General features: G+C 38.9%; 1 protein-coding gene across 2 annotated transcripts in view; it reads left to right on the top strand.

The window, feature by feature from the left end:
* NET1 (neuroepithelial cell transforming 1) overlaps positions 1-15391 on the top strand; it is a 35016-nt gene that overhangs the window by 12327 nt on the left and 7298 nt on the right. The window contains exon 3 of one of the 2 annotated variants that reach the window (XM_020877791.2): positions 1487-1546. In XM_020877791.2, the coding sequence (XP_020733450.2) occupies positions 1487-1546 (60 nt within the window). Of the gene's footprint in view, positions 1-1486; positions 1547-10941; positions 11154-15391 lie in introns of those variants that run through there. The other variant, XM_020877795.2, reaches the window with a different exon arrangement.

The following is a 15391-nucleotide window of genomic DNA, read 5'->3' as shown; positions in this document are numbered from 1 at the left end:
GCTAATTCATTTCAATGTATGACAAAAACCACTGCAATGTTGTAAAGTAATTAGCCTCCAACTAATAAAAATAAATGGAAAAAATAAATAATTATTTTTTAAAAAAAGAAATACATAGAAATGAAGTTCTAATATTTTACTCCTGTACTCTAGGGAAGATATCTTGCAATCACTCTGAGATAGGTGCATCTCACTTGTGAAAACACTTCTATAGAGGTCTCCATGAAAAAAGAAATATCTCATGGTTCATGTATTAACACTTTTGAAATATGATTAAGAAAACTTAAGAGGGAGATTTGTTACTTTTTAAATATATAGTTGGAGAAAGGAAAAGAACAAAAATTAAGCATCTAACTCAAGGGGTGAGGAAAAGAACAATAGAGTGAACTGAAGAAAAGAGGAGGAGAAGTAAGAGTGGAAAAGTAAAGTCAACACCCAATCATGGTAAAAGTCTTGGCAAACCAAGGTTAGAATATAGAATAGAACATTGTACTTAGCCTGAGACCTACCATAGCAACATACATGATGATAAAGTGCTAGCCACGTTCTCTTCCATGTATTTCCCCCACTTCTGCCTGGACTTTATCTTTCCTTTTCTCAGTTGTCCCCATCCTGGGCAGTGTAGATTCTATTCTCCCAGTTCCTCCTCTGTGGAGGGGCCAGGTCCTAGGAGGGAGCCCTGGCTGCTCAGTGTTGAGAGTTCACAGGAGCTGGGCTATGTCATATTTAATCTGAAAATTATTTTGAGATACAGAAGAAATGTTACTTAAGGATTCTTTTTCAGTGTTGACTTTGTTCAGTTGCTAAGTCATGAATGACTGTGACCCCATGGACTCCCTATTCCTCATCATCTCCCAGAGTTAGCCCAAGTTCATGTCCATTGAGTCGGTACCATCCAACCATCTCATCATCTGCCTCCCTCTTCTTTTGCTTTCAATCTTTCCCAGCAATATTGACTCGGGACTAGAAGTTAAGCTATATACACAGTTTGGTCACTGCTGGCACTTGTAGGGCTGAAGGAAGGTGGTAATGATTACTGGAAGGTTCTCTACGTACGTGCATGTTCTTCCAGCTGAAAAGTCCTGCTTCGGGCAGCAAACCTTAATTACTTGGACCAGGAGAAAAGGATATTTCTTTCCTAGTGAAATCACCCCCTCATAGAATAAATAAAATGTGTTCCTTTTTAAAAATACTTCTGCCTGTATATATAAAATATATTTTACTTTTTCTCTAACAAGTATAGGCTTGACTTACATAAGAGTGCTGTTCTGGAAAACTTCAGATAAGTTTTTTAGTAGAGTGGAATCACTTCACAGCAGATGATTCAATCTGAGGGAACTTTTTAGAAAGTATATAGTATGTGCTAGTGATAAATTATGAGTATCCCTCATAAAGATAGCTTTCTTATGAATACAGCCTAAGGCTTCACTTTTTAAAAGTGATTCTCCTTCTATATAAGAATGAAATCTTTTCCTTTTTTTTATAGAAAAGAAAACGAAGAGAGAAAGATGATGATGTCGTAAGCCTTAGCAGCCTTGATCTGAAGGTAAGCCTTACTGCTCTGGCAAAGAAAAGCTTTTAAGAATATGCAGATAGCACTTTATTTCTGTGCTATGAAAATAGCAAATGCTGAGTTTTTTGCATTTTGCATTTTCTAAGTGCAGAACTGAGTAGTATTGGCTGTTACAGATACCCTCCTTTTTCTGTTCTACTTCTCTGTGAAGAATGAGCAGAAAATGTCACTCAAAACAGTAGTGACCGCAAGCTCCTGTACCTGAGGAGACCAGGCCTGTCATCTGTGCAGAGGAAGGGGGGGTAGCTGATGGATGGGAGAGCACATGCCCCTCCTCTAACAGGCAGTTTCTCCTGTGCCCTAGCCCCAAATCTGGGGTTTTGTATGAAATCCTAAATTTTAAATGTTGGGTCAGATTTGTTCTAACAACTGTGCAAGCCAAATAACTTATCTGCAAGCCAGATGTGGCCCAGGGGTTTTCAGTGTGTGATGTATGATCAACCAGAGCTCAGTGCACACTTAGAAACAATTATGTCTCCTCTTCTGTAAAACTGTAGTTTAAAGTCCAAACCTCTGCTGTCCTGGAATTACTTATTTCACTCTTGTCACTTGGAAGTTTTACAGAACCACCTTGGTTTTAAGGAACCTTGTTTTAAAAGATTGTTATGAAAAAATTATACATTTTTTAAGTGAGGTTTTTAAAAAAATGTTTGCCATCATGTTTAATGATGGGAGCTGCTATTTCTTTTTAAAGACAGGTATTTTTTTAAAATTAGATTTTTTACAGGTCTGCCCCTCAACATTTTAGCAAATCTGGTTAATTTGCCTGATTATCAAAGATTAATTGTCATTGCCTAGATTCATTTATTCATTGACTTTGCAGAATAGTTCTATTGTGCCTTTATCAGCTCTTTATTAACTGGAACACTTCTGTAAAGAGAAAATTCCTCTCATCAACCTTGGTTACTCAGAGTACTGTTTTATAATAAAGGCTGGACAAGTGCTTGATTTCTTTATCAGTTTTCAAAAATAATGAGTTTTAGTATTAAAGTCCTCTAAAAGTAACTAGCGATTTTCCTTTTTAATAGTACTATGAACTCATGGATATGAACACTTTTGTTGTGTTTTGATCCATTTTAGTTGTTAACTCTTACTGGGTTCACATTGTCCCATCTTTGGCTTCCGGATGCCTTCTCAGGATGGCTCCTATGTCCTTTTCCCCCAGCTCTAGTAAGATATAATTGACGTACAGCATTGTGTAAATTTAAGGTGTACAGCAGGGTGATTCCCCATGTCCTTTTGATACCCTCACCTCACACCCATAGGCTAAATGGCCTCCTTTTCTTCCTGGATGAAAAGTTATTCCAAGCCTTTGTGGGTCATATGGTCTTTGCCTCGTGTTATTTTGTCCCCAGTCTGGTGAAAGGGAAATTCAGCTCTCTTCTAAACCTGATGTCATTTTAGCAGTTTTTACTGACATTGAATTTATGGGAATTACTTGAATTACTATAATTTTTAGGGTAGATATTATATTATGAACTAATATTCACCAACTAGCCAAAGACAGGCTTCTGTTGCCATTCAGAATTTATTAATAGTACATTTTAGGGCAGTAGTTGTATATTTGTACATACTGTTGTTAACCTCCTTAAAACTGAGGAATTATATTCAAGAAGGAAATCCTTATAAATTTTTAGTTGCATTAAATACATGCCCAGCTGCAAAGAGAATAATGCAGTGATATGCAATCTCCATTTGTTCCAAAGCCAAGGATTTGTGTACAACTATAGTAAGGAAACAATTTGAAATAATTATTTATTCAACATCATCTTTGTATACTCAAAACTTCATTGAGATCTGATCTAAATTCTTTCTTTTATTCTTTTTTTTTAATACCACAAACATTCACAGAGTACCCACAATATTTCAAATACTATACTGGATCTTAGAGATAAGACTGTATGCAAACAGGAAACAAGAACCTCTGACAGAATCATACCTGCATAGATTATAGTAGACTGTGCAGAAGTACCAATTGGTATTAGAAGGCGTTATGACAGTAACAGAAGCTACTGTCAGTTCAGTTCAGTCGCTCAGTCATGTCCAACTCTTTGTGACCCACAGCACGCCAAGCTTCCCTGTCCATCACCAACTCCCAGAGTCCACCCAAACCCATGTCCATCGAGTCGGTGATGCCATCCAACCATCTCATCCTCTGTCGTCCCCTTCTCCTCCTACCTTCAATCTTTCCTAGCATCAGGGTCTTTTCCAGTGAGTCAGCTCTTCTCATAAGGTGGCCAAAGTATTCGAGTTTCAGCTTCAACATCAGTCCTTCCAATGAGCACCCGGGACTGATCTCCTTTAGAATGGACTGGTTGGATCTCTTTGCAGTCCAAGAGACTCTCAAGAGTCTTCTCCCAACACCACAGTTCAAAAGCATCAATTCTTCGGGGCTCAGCTTTCTTTATAGTCCAACTCTCACATCCATACATGACCACTGGAAAAACCATAGCCTTGACTAGACAGACCTTTGTTGGCAAAGTAATGTCTCTGCTTTTTAATATGCTGTCCAGGTTGTTCATAACTTTCCTTCCAAGGAGTAAGCATCTTTTAATTTCAAGGCTGCAGTCACCATCTGCAGTGATTTTGGAGCCCAGAAAAATAAAGTCAGCCACTGTTTCCACTGTTTCCCCATCTATTTGCCATGAAGTGATGGGACCGGATGCCATGATCTTAGTTTTCTGAATGTTGAGCTTTAAGCCAACTTTTTCACTCTCCTCTTTCACTTTCATCAAGAGGCTCTTTAGTTCTTCACTTTCTGCCATAAGGGTGGTGTCATCTGCATATCTGAGGATATTGATATTTCTCCCAGCAGTCTTGATTCCAGCTTGTGCTTCCTCCAGCCCAGCGTATACTGTGGAGGTCTTGATTTGGAGTTGGGTGTTTGGGAAAGCAAACGTGAAGTTGGGAAAACCAGCCCAGATAGAGAAGGGGCATCTACAGGTACCAACAATTAAGATCAGTTATGTTAACATAATGATGAACAAGTGATTTGAAGAGAGTCCAATATATGAAGAAGAACTAAGAAATGAAATTCAGAGGGCTAATTGACCACTTAGTCAAAGGCTATAAATGATAGGCTGAAGAATTTATTTATCTCCCATGAAAAACAACAGAAGCAACATTCTGGATTCTTGGAATGATTTTCTGAAATATAATCCTCTGTTTGTGTAGCAAGTCTAGGTTAGTAGTCTAGACTAGTCTAGTCTAAACTGCTGTGTGATCTAAAATACTTTTGTCTGTTTTTTCATTGTGAAAGTAACACAAATGCATTGTCCTTGTACAAAATTAAAACTTTTCAAGTCTCCAGTTTTCACCTCCATCCTCTGAAGCAACTAGTTAATATTTTATGTGTTCTAGGCCCTTTTTATTTACCTACTTTCACACAGTGTGTATAATGATGACATATATGAGTATACTGTACATATGCTATAGCTTGCTTTTTTAAATCTATATCTTGTCAATATATATAGGGCTACTTCATGCTTTTTTATAGTATTTCATAGTATTAAAATACCAGTTGCCTGTCATAGTCATTAAAGAATAAAAATACATAATTTAGTATTAGGTGTAATCTAAAATTGTAGAGTATATCATTATATTCTACAAATTGGTATACAATACTCAAAATGTAACCCTTCAATGCACTATTAACTTTTAAGAAAATGAGATCCCCAAATCTGAACCTTCAGAGAAAGAACCACCACCTCCTTGCAGGAGGCTTAATAGAGGTACAGTAGAGATTACCACTCTTGCCTGCTCCAAATTTGATGGTTGTCTCTGCAGTTTCTCTCGGTGTGCAATATTGCTTCAGTCTCTTACCTTGGTCCAGGGGTAGGGAGTTAAATTTCAGGGGCTCCCACTTTGCCCTTCCCTCTGTAATGACTCAGAACATGAAGGTTACCATCTTCTTTTTCAGTCTCTTAAAGTAATTAACAGAAGCCAGCCAATTCTGTAGTCCTTACAGTTTGTTGCCCCCATGTCACCCCTGCTACATATGCCATTGCTTCACTGCTCCATCTGTACCAGTCCATACCTGTGGGTCCTTGTCACCACTTCATCCATGAGTGACCAGTTCCAGACTCCCATCCCGAGTGTCTGGTCTCTAGGGCCAGTCTCCATGTCAGTGTCTCAGCCCGTGGTCTCTCCAGAAATCCGAGCCTGAGACATGAGGTAGTGGACAGGTAGTTGGGTTCCAGGTGTGTTGCCAAGGAACACGGAGGCGGCTACTGCAAGTGTCTAATTATGGGACCTTCTAAAGAGCCACAAATAAAATACACCACACGGTTGTCTTCTCAGGGGACTCACGGGGGAGCTTTTACCCACCAGCTTCTGTGCTCCATTAGTCAGTGGGTGTCCCAAGGGATGTTAATCCCTCACACTTCCACGTAACCATGTGTAAATGCCTCTCTCTGTCTCTGAGAAGCCCAGGGTGGGAACACGACACAGCTGGGGTCAGGGGCTGTCTGAGGCCAAGCCATTGCTGCAGCAGCTGCTGGAATGAGATGTGGGCTGAGAACACAGGACTGGCTCAGAGCAGTGCATTTGATCTTTGGGTTTGGGCCTTAGCTGAGTTTTAGGGAAAAAATTTGGAAATCTCACTCAACATTATGGTATTAATACATAAGCACAGGCCATCTTACATGATGCAAGAAATGTTATCCTGTACACTTGAGATAAGAAGTCATCACTAACAGCAGCAGTATCTGATTCTGTTTGCTGCTTGGGTTATCATTGCAAAGAGAAGTGTGGTTTTGATAATACCAAGCTTCTTCGCCTGTCAGCTATTCTGGTTATAGTCTTTCTCATAGTATTAACTGATCTGAGTTGATCTTTTCCCAAAATAAGTTCTTCGTAAAGCTTATCCACATATAGTTTCATTGCTGACTTCTTTCATACGCATCTCGCCCAAATGTGAATGCCTTTTTTGGTGTTGTTTTTAACTCATTACTAGGTATTGTGGAACTCTCATTCCTCAGAAGTCCTACTTTGTTAATATTTCAATCAGTGTTTCCTTTTTTAGTAAGATTTGAAATTCTATTTTTAACTCAAGTATTTTTAGTGAAGTACAGTAGTTTTTGTAATCTTGAACTCAAGTTTTAAAGTTGAACATAGTTTTTTATATTTATAAAAAGTCCCTAAAATATATCTTGTGAACTTTGCAATCCCTTTATATACTTGTACAATTTTAAAATATGTTTAATTTAGCAATATAAAACATGAGCGCTATACAAGGGCTTAAAGATAAACATTTTACTGACCTCAATGTAAGATCCTTACAAAGTTGAAGAAAAGCAGGTTGGCAGTTGCATTTCACACTGTCCCTTGTAGAGGGCAGCAGAGAACTTAGATTTTGTTTTCTTCTTTACCTTTAAGAAGGGTTTCCTAGCCTAATTTCCAATTGCTTGTTATTGTTCCAGACAAAAGTAAATAAGAACAAATAGTATCTAGACCCAAAAAAAGTAATGATTATTCTTCAGCTTTAATTTATTTCTAAACTCCAGAATTCTTATTTCACATTAAAAGGAGGAAAAAAGGTAAATAGGCTAATAGTCCTTTGTCTGTAGAGATGGAAAACATCTTTCTCTTCACAGTATTCAAATTTTAGGAAAGTAAGCATTGAAGGTACCATGTGAACAGATGAACAGAGGCTATCATTACACTTGGTTTTTGGAAAATAGTAATTTTACCAAAAACTTGATTTTTTTTTTTAACAAAGTTGCATTACTATTTTTAGATAATGTAATTTTGTTTTTATGTTTATAAATTCTAGATTTTATACACAAAGACAAGACACTTAACCAGTTTGTGTTCCAATTATGCCAGTTGTTGAAATTCAAATTGCTGTTAATAGCATCTTTAAAGTAACCTGTTGATTGAAATAGGATTTTTTCTAAAACTTAAGCAGCTGGAACTATTTCATTATTACCTTTTTATTTACCTACCTGTAATACAAATAATCTTTCTACTATGGTTTATATGGTTTGCTTCCCTGTAAACTGTTGGCAGTTATTTAGCAAAAGTAGCCTGGGACTAAGAGATTGGATTTTAAACTCATCTCTGCTCCTAACTCACAGAATGACAACTAGCTATGCCTGAGCACTGAGCTGAAGGTGCTACACAGACTGTCTCATGGGGAAGGGACACTGCAGCAGCAGTTGAGCAGACCAGATTCAAACCTGTCTAGTCACTGATGACCCCTGAAACTTGGGACAGGTTTCTCAAACTTCTGAGGCCTGATTTCCTCCATCTGTAAGATGAAGGTAATAATACATACTTCATAAAGTCGGGTGAATAAGATAATATGCATAGAGCTTCCAGCACAGAATAAGGACTCACATTCCCCTTTTCTTTTCCCCACTGTCCATTTTCCTCTTAAATTTTCTTAGGAGGGTGAGTTAGCAGTCACAAGGGACCTTTTTCAGCCATTGGATTTTAATAGAGCATTGTTAGAGTCAAGAGTCCCTCAGACTCATCACTCAGAGTGTTCACTGAACTGAATCCCAGGGTCACTGTTGCTTTTATAGATGCTCTCTACAGTTGTCTAAATTAGATGTAGACCACAAACCACACTGAAGCTAAGGTTTTAGGTTTGGTGAGGTGAGATATTTTTTCCACTGGGACTATCACTATACCTCCTTGGCTTTCGTGGCTATTTCTACCTTTATCCGTTACATCCTTACTGAAGGAGAGAAGTGAGAGAGAGTCGTTTCCCCCCAGTTACCTTGGCCTTACCTCTATCAGAACTAAATAGAAAAACAGCCTGGAGAAGGACATCAGGTGAGAGACCATGAGAACACCCTCGCAGCTTCTTCCCTCACCCCCTCTCTGCATAAGTCCTTTATTCCCTATGAAACTAAGTAGCCACAAGGTATTGACCTTACTTGCAACTATGTATTAATGAATGAAACTAATTGAACCAGGTTATTGTACCCTATGAGCTCCTAGGGCTTAAGCAGATCAGTGTTCTCACCTGTAAAATGAGGGGACAAGATTCCAGGATCTCTAAGGTGCTTCCACTTTAATGCTGTGTAGCAGAGAACTGTCTACTACAAGCAGCCTCTCTTAAGGCCCCATGCATCACATATGTTGCCCAGGTGTGACTTGGTAATAAAGATTAGTTGATGAAATACAGCCAGTCGCCATCACTCTTTCCAAGTCTCAAAGCAGACAGATTATTAACACCATCCTAAATGCAAAGCACATTGGTGTTTATGGAAGGATAGCATTCTTCCTCCCTGCAAGAAGTAACACTGTTCTGCAAATCTTAATAAATTGTTTTTTATAGATTATTTGTCATTATAGTCTATGCCTACTGTTGTTCTGCTTGATTCACTCTTCAACCTTTGTGGTTTCTCTTCTGTCTTTATTCTGCTGAACTAGCACACTTGAGGTCTTCATTAGACCTATAATCAGTAAATCCATGAATCTTTTCTTACCCTTTGTAACCTTTTTGCCATAATTAACACCTTTTCTTCCCTTGACATCTTGTTTTGTTTCCTTCCTTTTGACTGTTCCTTTTGCAAAATTCTTTTTCCCTTGGCATGTCTCCAAAGTTAGATCCTTGGGCCTCTTTTCTTTTTGTCCAGCTTTTCTCCCCCAGGCATCTCATTCACTCTCAGATCTTCAACTCTGATCCCTGTGTCTCTGACTCCCCCGTCTAAATCCACTCTCTGACCTCTTCATGAGTCTTTGTCCAACATTTCCAACTACTAACTCAGTAGTTTTATTTTCATGTTTTTCAACCACCTCAGACTCAGAATATCCAAAATGAAACTCAGAATGTCCTTTCAAAGCTGATTCTTCTTTATTTGCATTAACAGTTACCCTCCTAACTTTACAGTCATCGGAATCTCTAACTTCTTGCACATGTTGTCTCGCACTTGTCCTTTGCTTTTCCCACTGGCCTACCTTAGGCAAAGTACTTGATACCTGGCTATGATTTTTGCGTTATGTTTCCAGCCATCTTTTAAACCATCATAAACACCACCTTACAACACACCTCTTATTATCTCTCTCACCTGCTCAGTAAAACCCTGTGCTCATCTGTCTCTATCCAAAGCCTGTGACCTCATGCTGTGAGTTTGCTCCCTGTGCTCCTTTGGGAAGGCCTTGCACTTTTCCCTTGCTTAAACCTATGGCAAACACAACATGACCTTCCAAGCCCTGAAACAACATCTTACAGCCCCTCCCCCAATGTCTTTCCCACCCTCCTCTCAGCTGGGAAGGCCCTGGAAGTGGTTTCTGAACGCCTCACTAGCCGTACAACTTATTTGGGACTTGTAAGAAGCTGTCTTGCATCACTTATCTCTTTGTGTGGCCTTGCTTTACACAATGATCTTTTAGCACTTCAGGAGTGGATGTGGAACCTATTGTTTTCTATCACCTGCATCATCTAGAATAATGCCTTTACAGAGATGCCTCTGATTTCTCTGATCCTAGTAAATTGAAGGCAGGAGGAGCAGGGGATGACAGGATGAGATGGTTGGATGGCATCACTGACTCAATGGACATGAGTTTGAGCAAGCTCTAGGAGGAATTGGTGATGGACAGGGAAGCCTGGTGTGCTGCATTCCCTGGCGTCACAAAAAGTCAAACACGACTGAGCTACTGAACTGAATAAATCCTAAGAATTGTTTTCACAAATTACCAGCATCCTGTCATTCATAGTGCATGTGTGCTTATTCGCTCAGTCGTGTCCTACTCTTGTGACCCCAAGGACCCTCTAGGCTCTTCCGTCCATGGGATTCTCCAGGCAAGAATACTGGTGTGGGTTGCCATGCCCTTCTCCAGGGGATCTTCCCAACCCAGGGATCAAACCCATGTCTTTTGAGTCTCCTACATTGGCAGGCTCACAGTAGCATATAATTAAGAGAAAATTCTACTTTCCAAAATGGAATACAGTACTTACTGTCAAAGAATAAAATCTGCTCAGTTGTAGGCCTGCCAAACCAACAGAAGTAGGGTTGCTTCATAGAGGCAAGGTTATTTAACTCTCAATTACGATTTTCTTAAAGTTGTCAAGTAGTCCATAATTTATTTTTTAGGTAACACGTTTTTATAGAAAAAGTATCCGTGTCTGCAGCTAAGTACTAGAAAAGGTAACCTGGATAAGCAGTTTGTTTGTCTCTGGGAATGCTTTTTAAGTCAGGAAGAGCCTTACTTTAACCCAGTTTCCTTTTCCCCTCTGGCCTCACTGTAGAAATTCCAAAACCACTGATAGAGAGCTTTCTCTGGCAGGGATAGCGGAGAAGCCTAGGTGCGCCCTGCTGTCAGTTAAGGCTGTCACGTGTCCCCGGGGCCCCGCCCACCTATCCCGCCCCGCCCCCAGAGCTTGGAGGCTGCGAGCCTGGCGGGCGCCCGCAGAAACTGCAGCAGCGCCGAGACTGGCTGATGGCTGCGCAGGCCGGTTGAGCGCCCCGCCGGGAGGAGCCAGCAAAGAGGAGCCGGGGGATTCGGGCTGGGGGTGCGGGGGCATTAGGGAAGCATGGTGGCGCACGATGAGGTCGGAGGTCTCCTGCCCATTAAAAGGACTATACGAGTCCTCGACGTGAACAACCAGTCCTTCCGAGAGCAGGAGGTAAGACTGGAGGAGAACAGCCCAGGGAAGGTTTCTAACGCCACGAAACTTACCCTCTTTAACAGTGTATTAACAGTATGACGCTAAACTGAACTTTTGCTCTTACTGAGCACTAAAGTGGCCTTGATTCACATGTAGGTTTGAAATGTGTTTATGCATAGCGTTACTTAAGTGTATATAAACTTTTATACAAAAGAAAAATATTTTAAATGTATATACTTCAGTTTGGTTGAATTGGTCACATTTCTGATGTTTAATTCAGTTTTTTGTTTGGTTAGATTTTGTTTTGGGGTGTTTTTTGTTGTTTTTTTTTTTTTTTTTTTTGTCTTGCATTTATTTCTGTTACCTAGTCAGTCTTAGGAACTGGGCTGTGGAGTAAGCAGAAAGTAGGAATCCCTTAGTTACAAGTTAATGCTAGTGAACAAAATGCCAGCGTTCATTTTTAATTTTCTTTCTACATCTAATAAGTTCGTTGTGTGTGGCTTTGTCCTTCAGAAAGAAAAATATGTTAAATTATTTAAGCCAGCGAATCATTATTTAGGTACTTATGCCTGTCCTTGCTTTAATTACCTAAAGTTATTGTACTTTTTTAAGGTCTTTATGAACATTTATCAGATTAAGTGACTTTTATGCCACTTATTTAATTTTAATAGTTAATGCTATGTGCTCGTTCTATATATATATAACAGCAATAGATATACTCTATGGTATGTACTTTGTCATTGCTGATGGAATAGAAATATCACTCCTGTATTCAGTTAACTATATGCCGCTGCTTTGAGGTGATGGTTTTGTGGCCATGTACCTATATCAAAACTTACGTAATTATACATTTTAAATATGCGCAGTGTATTGTGTGTCTCACCAAAGCTGTGTGTCTCTCACACACACACACACCTTTGGTAGTTAAAATAGCTGCTATCTTTAAAAGACGTGATTTGGCTTTGGTTTTCGTTTTTCTGTTTGGTTTTGGCTTTTGTGTTTCAGTTTTCGCAAAAGTGGTCATCAGTGTAAATACTAAAGCGGAACTAGTCTTGTTTGGTATCAGACACTGACCGTGTTTACGGCATACCTTTATTCCAAAGATTAAAAACACCAGGAATGTCATCAGGCTTTTAGCAGCACAGCCTTAAATAAATAACTATATTTGACTATTTATTACTAAGAGGAAAGGGAAGAAATCCTATGTGATCATAACTCATTTTTATCTTTTTATAAATAACTTTTTCTTTTCATTCTTCTTAAAGCTTTTGCCAAATAGAGGAGAAAATTACTTATCCAGTAACCCAAATGAGTACACCCAAACACTTACTTGTTTTTTTGTGTCTTGATTTGGTTGATTCTACAAAAGATGACCCCCCCCCAAAGAAGTATATCCTCTATGTGACATCCTGAGGAGAAAAAAAACCTCTTTACAAAAAAACGGGGTTCACCTCAGAGCTTTTCCATATTGTTGCTTTTATGCACAAGGTACATCCCAGTAAAAGACTTTAAATTGTTTTTAAGAATTTTCTGTTTGTAGCTATACAGAAAATATTTTAAGGCATAAAATCTGAGTACAACTGGGTTAGTGAAATAAATAGATTGATTAAATACTAGGTCTCAAGTCAGATTCCCTATAACAATACATATGATTGCCTGGCTAACCTAGATAGTCTGGTTAAAAGCTAACTTAAATAAACAACATAAATTTATATTAGAGGGTGTTGGGTTTTTTCCCTCTAAGTGAACTTTAGCCCTAGTGAAAGGTTGCCGACAGTAGAAAGTTCCTTGAACGTGTGAAACTTGTTCATGTTCTTTATTGTTCCCCTGGGTTTTCAGATCATTTTTGTTTTTGAAGGAGGGTATCCAGTTTCACTATCTGTACCCATTCTTTAAGCTTCTTATGTTTACTAAGTGTTGAAGTGTTTACTATGTTTGAAGTGTTGCTAACAACACTTCAAAACAAAAATGACATGACAATAAAACCAGGAAGAAAGCCTTATTTGGGTACTGGTAAGGCAGGTAGATGCCTACCTTCTGTTCCTTCGCTTGCAGAGGGACAGACATGGGTGGATTCCCAGCACTCCCCACCAGAAACCAGGGCAGGTTAGATGGCTCGTCTCAGCCTCTAAAGAAACACTGCTCTTGGTTGTAGCTCACACAGACCAAATTCTAACCCGTAAAAGACAATTTGTTGTCCCTACCTTATAGGTGACCTATAGCACTTTTCCATAACAGTTGTCTCTGATTTTTTTCTTATGTGTTTATCCTGAGATTAGTGAGCCATATTCAGTATTACATCTTTGCCTTTCAATCATACTTTTTGAATTAGTTATTCATTAAAGTTTTCTGTACTTTTGTAATAAGTATATGCTAAAAGTTTGTGTTGCATCTTACAAGCATTCTTCACATGTGAATGTTTAGTAAGGCATGAAAATTACTTTCAGATACCAAAAGCCAGTATGGAAAGTACGAAGATGCCCTCTCACCCCAAGCCCTCCTCCGTGTACTCCTGATTCAGCACTACTTTGGTACAGACTTAAGAGTATCTTGCTCTGTGACAGAGCTAGCCAGGCGCTCCTCCCAGACGTTTTAGATTAGATACACTCCTGAGACTGGCATCTCCTTTGTGAAGCAGTGAGATTATGGGTGAGCTTCTCAAGGGCTGGGAACATATGTAACACCATACATATACCCCACCGCCCTCAGAGAGAGAATCCACATTTCAGTTTTAGTTTCAAAAGGATGCTTTAGATATCTTTACATTTAATTACCTAAATTAAATTCAGTAGTTTTCATTTTAAATATCGCAGTTTTACGTTACCAGGAAATTAGTAGTTGTACTGACTGATCCAAAGATAAGTTTTTATTTTATGTATTAAAATAGATATCAGAAATTCCTTTCCTTCCAGCTAAACTTAACTTTTCCTTTCAAATTCACTGGGAAGAGCATGTTTCCAGAGACTTTTCAATTGAAATTAAATATTTTATGATTTACCAGGAAGTCAGATTGGTTATGCTCTAAACAAGGATGAGGAATTAACCTCTCCTTCCAATCGGTGAAGCAGATCTTTCTGACAACTGCTCTGTTTCTCCTTGGTGCTGGCATATCTTACTTTGTGAGGTAATTCTATCTCTGTTCACACAGAAGCGTCTTTGTCCTGCCTTTACTAAATAGAAAGGAATGCCTTCTGCCTGCCTTCTGCCCGCACATATGTCCCTTCAGTCTTGTACAGATGGGTCTGGTAAAGGCATTCACACATGTCCTCAACCACACAGTGCATCATTTTAGTACATATCTCGGGAGGTTTCTTTTTCAGTTCATTTAACATTCGCACACTTGTGGCTTTATAGTCACAGTTTTACTTCGGAGTCACTTATTTGGAGTGGGGGTGGGGGCTGGCCTGCTGCACTACCTCTTCAGGACTGACCAGGGGCCTGGAATGTGTGGTCTGTCTGCAGAGCCTCCTGGCCATGGTTGACTGTCCACACCTTCGGAGCCTCGATAGGTCTCTTTGCTTATTTGGATATTCCATCATTTAAGTTCTTTCCGGAGGATTTTAACCCTTTCTGCCATTCTATGCTCAAATTATTCTCAAGGGATTATTTTTACTCACTTTGCTCTTTTTCATGACTTGGGTCATAGCAAAGATTTTTTAGAAAAAAATTTCATCTGTCATTTTTCAGTAGTGAGTTTTGTATAATTTTTCATCAAGTACCCTTCTGTAGCCTCATTAAAATTTTGTCAAGTATGCCACAATTGCCAAAGGCACCAAGACTTACAAACAAATAATTATGCACCATAGACATTATAAAGGGTAGGACTGTTTTATGATCTAACCTTCATTACCTAGGCAGCTGTGTGAGTCACCTGGTGGAGTGCCTCCTCTCTCCTAGCTGTAAAGTTAAAGAAATGCAGTTTGTAAAGTTTTGGAATCTTTGGTAAATGATGTGTTTGCTATATTATTATTGTTTTAAAAGCAATATATGTAAAATAATTATATTTTCTCAATCTGTGTATATTTTTCCTTGATAATTAAATGTATGAGAGGATCAAATTATTTATAAATACCAGCGTTTGCATAGTAAGTGGAAATATTCCTGAGAAAGGATGTCAGTAATAGCTAAAACTCAGTATGTTCCAAGAACTATTCTGAACCCTTTAAACATCTTATTTAATCTTCATATCACCTTTATAAGAGAAGTTCTCATGTTAACCCCATTTTACAGATGAGAACATTGGGAATCAGGACATT

The sequence above is a fragment of the Odocoileus virginianus genome, chromosome 9 (assembly GCF_023699985.2).
Source record: "Odocoileus virginianus isolate 20LAN1187 ecotype Illinois chromosome 9, Ovbor_1.2, whole genome shotgun sequence".
In the NCBI taxonomy this organism is placed as follows: Eukaryota; Metazoa; Chordata; class Mammalia; order Artiodactyla; family Cervidae; genus Odocoileus; species Odocoileus virginianus.
The sequence above is the reverse complement of the archived record's forward strand: the minus strand, read 5'-3'. Positions and strand labels throughout refer to the sequence as shown.